General features: G+C 40.9%; 1 gene segment (V, D, J or C); it reads left to right on the top strand.

Annotated features, from left to right (window-relative positions):
• The first annotated feature begins 3,698 nt into the window (after nt 1-3,698).
• LOC103609771 lies at nt 3,699-4,143 on the top strand. The segment is given in 2 exon segments: nt 3,699-3,744; nt 3,827-4,143. Coding segments are annotated over 2 exon segments (363 nt in total).
• Nucleotides 4,144-10,188: the final 6,045 nt, after the last annotated feature.

Here is a 10,188-nt window from a genome sequence, read left to right on the forward strand (position 1 = left end):
ATTTTGGTTAGTGTGACAGTTCTCTGAATTCCCAAAAGATGATAAAAATGACACAAATGATTTTACGGTCATTGAAGTAACATTCCCACAGAGGATCCGAGTAAATTGGACAATTTAAAATTATCCCCTTATGATAAATTGACCACTCCAACATATGTTCCAAAAGCACCGCTCATGACTAAATATGAGCTGCAGCCTAAACAGGCAAAGTTATTTCAAAAAGGAAATTTCCATCCTCTCCTGACCATCTTGGTAAATGGATATATGGGATACAAACTGGGGAAAGGAAAAATTTGGTATCCCCGTAGGGGACGTCCAAAATACGATGTAAGTTGGCAAATATCATTTACTGGAGATTATATTAGTGACAAGAGAATGGTTGGTATTAATGGGAAATTATATGATTGCAATAAATTAAGTATATGGGAATGAAACCATAGAATTCCTTTCACTTGGAGGTGTCCAGTTTTAAATAAATCATTAAAAATCAGATGTTGGGATAAAAATATATGCTGTAAAATTATTAAACCTGCAAAATTAGATCTTAGAAAAATAAGAGAGTGCAACTGGTTTTGTGAGGGATGGTGCTGTGCACAATGACACTTTGACATTTAGATCAAGATTACAGGGCCACAGCCAATGTATAACATTAAAATGTGCATGAAAATGCTGCTCAAATACCCACTGTTCTTTTTCCATATGAACAGTAGGTTCATTCCATTAGAACATAAAATCATTAGACCCCCATTAGAATTTAAATGTTAACATTTTTCCTTTTAACAAAGTTGCATTTACATTTAAGAATAGATATAGGTTATCTAAAACTTTGTAACCAAAATAGCTGCCACCCTGTTAATAGGGTGGATATTAACCACAGCTTGCTAACAGAAAAAGGTCACAAGATAACTTCAAGACAATGAAGGGATGGTTTCAATCTGATAACCTGATTCCTGGAAAAAGAATCACGAGTTGATCACCTGAGACATGCTGGGAAAAGGAAAGGACTGGTTGACCTCTAAAAAAGTTTCCTCCCTGCTTTTTGGACTATTGATTTAAGCTTGCTGATATAAGAAAAATAGTACCAAAACACCCCTGCAGAGAAAAATCCAAATAAAATGTATTGTCTCATGCTCTACTGGGCTCCAGCTGCAACACGCTGACCGCGCACAGAGAGAGGACGTACATATTGATGCATTGAGGTCTCTGTCTGTGTTTGTTATTTTCGCCAACCCTCTCCATCCCTTTTCAGGTACTCACCCCTCGGTGAAGCTGGACTTCGGCATTGAAGTTAAAATATGTGAAAATAACTAGAGAAGAGACTTTCCCAGGAAATGAACTTGGACCACTCTATATAGAGTGAAGAACAAACAAACTTTGGGGAGGTCGTGGAGCTGCAGTGTTCTTGTTCTTTTCTGAAGAAAGAAATAAAGTTGTAGAAAAGCCAAGAAAAAATTCAAACTACAATAAAAATATTTTACTGTTACTCCCCCCCACAAGAAATAGAAAAAGGAAAAGAAAAATCTCTATTTGGTTCCTTTGCCCAATACTTGGATCATTTAATTTTTTATTGTGAAATTGTCTCACTTCCTTATATATACTGGATATTAATCTGTCCACAGATGTACGGTTTGCAATTATCTTCTCCCATTCCATAGGTTGTCTTTCCACTCTGTTGATTGTTTCATTTGCTGTGCAGAGAATTTTAATTTGATATAGTCCCATTTTTAATTTTTTTTCTTCTGTTGCTTGTGATTTGGGGGTCTTGTTCATAAAGTCTTTGCCCCTATTTCCTGAAGTGTTCCTTTTATGTTTTTAAAAATAATTTTATCTTATTATGTCTAGAAAACTAAAAACTCTAAAAAACTCTTAGAAGAGATTAACAATTTCAGTAATGTTTCAGGATACAAAATCAACATCCCAATATAAGTAGCATTGTTATACTCCAATAAAAACCTAGCAGAAAATGAAGTCAAGAAAATAAGCTCATTTACAGTAGTCACACACACACACACACACACACACACACACACACACACACACACACACACAAATCTGGGAATCAATATCACCAGAAGGTGAAAGATCCTACAGTAAGAACTACAAAACACTACTGACAGAAATTAAAGACACAAAAGGGTGGAAAGACACGCCATGCTCTTGGGTAGGAAGAATTAACATTGTGAATATGTCCACAGTACTCAAAGCAGTCTACAGATCCATTGCAATCCACATCAAAATACCAATGATGTTCTTCACAGAAACAGGAAAAGCAATCCTAATGTTCATATAGAATAACAAAAGGTCCCAATAGCCAAAGAAATCCCAAGCAAAAAATTAATTAAAAATGGCATGCAACAACATGGATGGACCTTGAGAGAATAATATTGAGTGAAACGAGTCAGGCAGAGAAAAAGAAATTCCACATGTTCTCACTCATTGGTGGGAGCTAAAAAAAAAAACAAACAAATTAATTCACCCACATACACACACACAAAAAAACCGGGGGTGGGGGGTGGGGAAGAAGATATAACAACTATACTTTTATGAAGTTGTTACAACAAGCAAACGGAAAGGACATTCTTGGGGGGGAGGGGAGAGAGGGAGGAGGGAGGGAGGTGTCGGTGATGGGCCATAATAATCATATACAGTGTATATTGACAAAATAAAAATTTAACAAACAAAAAATAAAAAATAAAATTGTAACATTGTTGATTTACATTCACTTCTATAAAACTGGATTTCTATATGAAAAAAAAAAACAAAAAAAACAATGGCAGATGCATAACACAACCCAGCTTCAAAGCTATTATAAACAAAACAGCATTGTACTGGCATAAAAACATACACTCGAACCACTGGAACAGAATAGAACACCTGGGAATCAACCCACACACATACAGCCAAGTGATGTTTGATGAAGACCACAAGAACGAACACTGGGGAAAAGATTGCCTCTTCAATAAATGGTGCTGGGAAAACTGGACATCCATATGCAGAAGAATTAATCTGGACTTGTTCATTTATTTTCACTTTATATGAGAAGAAATAAGAAAACTACATAGTTGTGGTTATTAATATGTAATCTTCATCTCAATTTTACTCAATTTAATGAGAAAAAATAATAAAACTGTTGGAAACATGAAGATGGCATCTTAAAGTGTCAGAAATAATGTCCATTTCTGAGGCAATGGACTTGGAAAGATGAATTCAAAGATCAGAGAAGTGGAGTGTGTGAGACTCTATATGTGATGGTCTGGGGAGAAGTCACTGAGCCTGGTCCCAGGCAAAGCAGTGACACTCTGGGAACATGCAGCATTAGACCTTTAGAAGAAGCTTTTATCCCATTTTAATGTGAGGTCACAGGAAGGATAACAGTCACTAGTTGGGGTCAAGGAATGGGTTCTTCTGTACCCAGGCAATTCCCAGGGTCAGATCCATTGGGGAAGGGTCACTAACTATTAACAAGTAGGACTTCAGGCACCAAACATGAGAGGGCAGCTCAGTTTCCCAGGTGCAGGGGTCCTCTAGGGCATCAGGTTATTCATACCTGATCTGGACCAGGTGGTGTTAAGGAGCTGGACACATATGCAGATCACTGGGCCCCACAGAGAAGGAAGCTCACGTTGCCCCTCAACACATTCATCAAGGGCATGGCCCTACTGGTCACACAGATCTAATGAGTCCGAGTTCCACTTAGCATGGAGTGGGGCTGGAGGCTCCTCTTTCTGGGGGTAGCTGCCTCAGGTAAGGAGCCCCTGGCCTCCAGGGCTGAGGAGGTTGCTGAGGCCACTGCAGGGTCCCCATCTTCCCTGTGTCTTCTCCACAGTTGTCCGCTCCCAGGTCCAGCTGGTGCAGTCTGGGGCTGAGGTGATGAAGCCTGGAGAGTCTGTGAAGGTCTCCTGCAAGGCTTCTGGATACACCTTTACCAGCTATGCCATGACCTGGGTGCGACAGGAAACAGGGAAGGGCCTTCAGTGGATGGGCTGGATTAACACAGACACTGGAAAGACAACATAAACTGAGGGATTCACAGGACGATTTGTCTTCTCCATGGACACCTCTGTCAGCACAGCGTATCTACAGATCAGCAGCCTGAAGACGGAGGACACGGCCGTGTATTACTGTGTGAGAGACACAGTGTGAGGAAGTCAGCGTGAGTACAGACACGAACCTCCCTACAGGGACGCACTGGACCATCAGGAGGCGGTCAGGACCCACCAAGTTCAAGGTTCAGTCACAAGAGCAGGTGCAGAGTGGTCCAGGGAATGATTTGTAGTTAGAATCTGTGGTTTCCTCTTCCTTCCCCAAAACTCCTTAACATATCCTCAACCGTGTCATCTTTTATTATTGTGTTCATTTTAGTTTTAAATATATGTATTTATAATCATACATACACCTATGTATATATACACAGTCTTGGGGACTCTGGCGTTATACGTCCTGAAAAGAGCATATTTAACAGCTTTCATCACATTTATGAGTGTTACTTTATTTTTATTTTATTTTATTTTTTCTTCTGAATGTAATTTTATTTTGTCAATATACAATGCGGTTGATTATTGTGGCTCATCACCGAAACCTCCCTCCCTCCTCCCTCTCCCCCCTCCCTCCCAACAATGTCCTTTCTGTTCACTTGTCCTATCAACTTCAAGGAATTGTAATTGTTGTGTCTTCTTCCCACCCCTACCCAGTTTATTTGTGTCTTTTTTTTTTTTTACTTATTTTTAGTTCCCACAAATAAGTGAGAACATGTGACATTTCTCTCTCTGTGCCTGACTCGTTTCACTTAATATAATTCTATCTAGGTTCATCCATGTCGTTGCAAATGGCAAAATTTTATTCTGTTTTATTGCTGAGTAGTATTCCATTGTGTAGATGTACCACATTTTCCGTATCCACTCGTCTGTTGATGGACATTTGGGCTGGTTCCAACTCTTGGCTATTGTAAAGAGTGCTGCGATGAACATTGGGGAACAGGTATATCTTCGACTTGATGATTTCCATTCCTCTGGGTATATTCCCAGCAGCAAGATAGCTGGGTCATATGGAAGATCTATCTGCAATTGTTTGAGGAACCTCCATACCATTTTCCATAGAGGCTGCACCATTTTGCAGTCCCACCAACAATGTATGAGAGTTCCTTTTTCTCTGTAACCTCACCAGAATTTATCATTCACAGTCTTTTGGATATTAGTCATCTTAACTGGGGCGAGCACAGTTTCTCTGTGAAAGACGTTATTCTCTCTCTGAAGAAGATGAATATTTTAGCCCTTTCTTTGTCTGCTGACAGCTTCCCAGTGTGAGCATCAAGGCCTTCATAAATGTGGTGATAGGACCAGTGTGCTGTGTGACACTCATGGGGATTTTCCCTCTTTTCCCAGGTGTCCTGTCCCAGGTGCAGCCACAGGAGTCGGGCCCAGGACTGGTGAAGCCCTCGCAGACCCTCTCCCTCACCTGCACCGTCTCTGGCTACTCCATCACCAGTGGTTGTGGTTGGAGCTGGATCTGCCACCCTCTGGGGAAGGGGCTTCAATGGCTTGGATATGGTCACTACAGTGGACCATCATGGAGGACAAACTAAGGCCCCTCAACTCAGGGCCACATCTCTGTCACCGCTGAGAGTCAAGAATTAATTCTTACTGCATCTGAGCTCCATGACTGCTGAGGACACAGCAAGAAACATTGAGAGGTAGTCAGCTTGAGCCCAGACACGGATCTACTTCAGGGACCATCAGGGGGCGCTGAGGACACACTGAAGATAGGGTCAGTCCAGGAGCAGGTGCAGGTGGAGGTTAATGTCTGGTTTCTTGTCACCTTCTGTGGCTGCCTCTCCATGTGACAGTTTGCCCAGGGAACCTCTGTTAGTTTATGGTTCTGTTCCTAGCTCTGATGTCTCCAAAACAAGAAAAGTTCTGTTGTACCAGGAGAAAACATTCCCACACACACTGGATTGCAAAACACTCTCTGTCATGATTACCAGGATCAGTTTCCTGATGAAACTCAGTGGAACCTGATGAGGCTTTTCCAATCAGACTCAGTGCAAAGACCCCAGGAGATTCCCTGATTAGAGCAGCATGTTGGGATTCTGAATAAAGTCAAGAGAGAGGCCAGTCCCTGATCAGTAACGTAGTAAATCTTATGGGTCTCACTTCTAACCATTCTCCTGACACTAAATTATGCAGCATAGTCACAGCAGTGATCTATTGATCTTTTGATCATATTCAATTATTTTTTCTGTAGTTGTTGTTCTCTCTTTCCTTTTGCTTTTTCTACGCCCCAGAAATGCAGGATGTGGTCTCTGTGGTCTAAAACCCAGGACTGAGTTCCTTTACCTGGAGCTCAGGTGTGGCTCCGGCTGTGCCTCCTGCAGACACCTGGGAAAGAATGGTGAGACTTTCTTGCCCATCATTGTACAGGACCTTCCTGCTGTCCTCTCTACAAGGAGTCACATGGGGAATGCAAATGAACACGAGTAGACAATGGGATAATTGGGGATTGCTCAGAATGGGATACTGATGTACAACCGACCTTGTGCTGCTCAAACTTTCATGACATCCCCTCCCTCACCTGAGATTTTCAGAACATTTTTGATGGAAAAACTTGATATGATGTGAGCTGTAGGTGATGGCACTTGTGGTGGCTGGATCAACATGCCCGAGGTCTATAGGGACAGCTATCCGGAAGGACCTGTTGGAACACTTGTGAAGAGCTATAGTTGTGTGCACCATGGAATTTCATCTTCTTTGGTTCTCTTCTGATTGGAACAAGCCAACCAAGGTTTCTAGGATAATCTTCCTCGATCTCAACAAGCTGATGGCAGGTTCAATCAAAATATAAAGCACCATCAGAACAACACCTAGATTAGATTTAATTGAATAACTGGAGACCATCGTTTATCCACATACAAAACTTAGTAAGGCAATGGTTATTTTATATTTTTTATTTGCCAATAGACTGAAGTCCATATTATTAATAACCCTTAAAATAGTTGTTAGTTTGTGTGTTTTAATAAACAAATCCCAAGACTGGATTACACTTCCATATCTTTTTCAAGAAAAACATGCACCGTTTTGAGATCAAAAGCACAAGGCCTGGCTAAGAGTGGGGAATATGTCAGTCCATGATGCAAGTCTGACTCTGAGTAAAGGAAAGAGGGAGGGAAGATTGGGTGGAAATTTGCTAAAATTCTGTTCTCTCCAAGGACATGTAGAAAGATTATCAAGTTTATTGAACCATCCTACAGGCAGAGCTACCCATCAGAGGACCCAACATACCCAGAGAGGCCCTGCCTTAACATCACCATGGAGCTCAGTCACGACTTGACAGTGAACCACAGGACACGTGTCCTCAGCATGCACCATGTGGTCAGTCAAGAGAGGAGAACCCAGTGCCTCGTCCAGGTGCATTGTGATCCCTGCAGTTGTATGTGTAGAACGTGCATCCTCGGGAAAACCTCACATTTTGTAGATTTTTATATGGAAAATATGGTTTTATTTTATCTACTAGATGACAAATAGACACAAACATGAAGTCTGCAAGTGGAATTTCCACATTTAAACCAAATGCATTATTCTTTAATTCTGTGCAATGTCCAGACACACAGTTGCCTTTCTCATGAGGAACTGATAACCACTGAGTAAAGACGCTCTTCCCCACTTACACTGGCTTCTCTCCCTGTGAAGAGATCTTGGGTGGAATGTGTTTGTGTCTTATCCACACTCTCCCTTCTACCCCAATCGGACGATCAGACACTTACCTGACTGTGGGATCTGGGGCAGGAGCTGGTCTGCACACCTCAGAGCCTGCAAAGCTCCCTGATGCAGTGTAACAGTCACGACAGTTTTATGGGTAGGAAAGATTCTGGTGAATGCTATTCAGGTCTAACATGGGGCTCAGAATTAGAAAATCCGTTCCTTTTCTATATCTCAGCTCCATACTGCAACTCACCATTGTCAAAAATCCATATAACAATTCAATCTCCACTTTACTGACCCCTTGTTCCTTACCTCATTTAGTTTTACGTTTAGTTAAAGAGAAGTTCTACGATTTACTTCTTCCAATCTAACCTCATAATTTGCTGGATTTATTTAGGAAAAAATATCACTCATAACAATGAGTTCTTTACTGTTACTACACTGCGTGTGTGAAGACATTTCCGTGTGGAGTCTGGAGCACTGTGTACACCGATAATTGCATGTCTCTGTCCATTGTTCTGGTGCTGAAACTAAGGATTGTCCTTCCAACACAAGAAAAGATCTCCTAACATATTGGTGAAGAATGTATGTGTGTGTGAAAAGCTGTTAGTGCTATTAATTAGTTTACAAATCGTGAAGCCTTGTGAATACATCGGTGAGATGTATATGGAGAACCTTTTTAGAAACACCTGGTTCATGACAGGTGTAAACCCACGTGTCAGCAGAGCTGCTTTGGGTTCTAAGAATGGAGTGTGGTGCTCCCTAGAGGAGACGGAGGAGACCCTGGTGCTGCGGGTGTGCTGATGGGCAGGGAAGAGTGAGGGCAGGAGGGTGACTGTCACCGTGCAGGGCCTCCTCTCTTGGGAGCACCCCTCCTCTTCTGGGAGCACCCCTCCTCTTCTTCCTCACTTTGAGACTCTGACATCTTTATCAGGATGGGAAACCACTCACGTATCATCATATGTTGATGGAGGTCCAGGCACGAGGCTTGCACAAGCTTGTTTCTGAACCTGCTGCCTGAGGACATGCCCTTCCTCCTTCCTGTCTGTCTTGGGTCTACTCCTGTGTCACCCATTTTCCACACCACCATCCTCTGTGCATGGCCACTGCATTCCCCATGATGGCACCTTCTGCTACGGCTCCTGGACAACTGCCTCGCGGCGTGGACCCCATGGCTCTGGCCTGCAAGCTGCTCCCTCCACAGGCTCCAGATCCTCCCTGACTTTATGAGGCATGAAGTCGGGATCCAGCCTTGGCCATCTCTTCCCTTCCTCCTTTCCCCTGAGCCAGGAGATGAGTTCTGACAGGCTCAGTGCCATCTCACACAGCAGCTTAGACTTATTTCGTTAAGTCTCTTAAATTTGGTGTATCGTATTTCATGTTGCTTTTCCTCTGTTTGATTTTTTTTTTTGACTCATTGACTGTCCAGGCACCTGTTTTTTTTTTTTTTTTTTTTTTTTAATTTCTAAATGTTGGAGGAATTTATATATTTCTCTTGTGTTCATGTTTAATTTCACGTCACTGTGGTTTGAGAAAATTCCTGAAATAATTTGAATAGTCATTTATTTGTTATCAATTGATTTCTGACTTAACATGGCTATTCTGCAGAATGTACCAGGTGAACTTAAAACTGGATATTCAGCAGCTGTTGGACGAAATGTTCTGTGTGTCTGTTAGGAAAATTTTGTCTGTGGTGGTATTCATTTGCACTGCTTCCAAATTGATTTTCTGTCTGAATAATCTGTCCGTTGTAGTTAGTGTATTATGAATTCTCACAGTATCATATTTCTTGATGTTTACTCATTCTGGTTTGTTAATATTTATGTAATATACTCATATCGAGGTGTGCTGATATTGGGTGCATGTGCATTTCTAACTGCTATGTCTTCCTGATGGATTGATTCTTTTGATATTATGCAGTGATCTGTGTCTCTTACAATTAAGGGCTAAAGTCTATTATGTCTCATAGAAGAGCACCCTCCTGCTCTCTAGTGATCACCATTTGCATGGAATATCATTCTTCATACATTAACATTTTCCTATTTGTTTTCTTATGGCCAAGATTAGTTTCTTGGAGACAGGATATGGTTGGTGGTTTATTTATTTATTTTTTTGCATTTAGCCTCTGTGAAAGTATATATTTTGATTGGAAATATAAGTGATTTGCACTTAAATAAATTATTGATTGGTAAGGACTTACTATTACCATGTTGTTAATTGTTTTTCTCCTTGTACTTTCTTTGTTCCTTTTTCTCTCTTCTAGTATTTATATTTTGACATGATATTTTTTTGTAATTTTACAATTTCTTTCATTTATCTTCATCTACTGAATATAAACTATAATTTTTCTATATTTATTATTTCCACGAGCTTTACATAAATGATTTTACATTTTTAGCAGTCAGTTTTTAGCTGACAGCAACTTAAATTCACTCACACAAAGTACTTCAACAAATTCATTGAAATACTTATATCATGTTTTTTTTTTTTTTTT

Source organism: Galeopterus variegatus, unplaced genomic scaffold (genome assembly GCF_000696425.1).
Source record: "Galeopterus variegatus unplaced genomic scaffold, G_variegatus-3.0.2 Scaffold10073, whole genome shotgun sequence".
Lineage (NCBI taxonomy): Eukaryota > Metazoa > Chordata > Mammalia > Dermoptera > Cynocephalidae > Galeopterus > Galeopterus variegatus.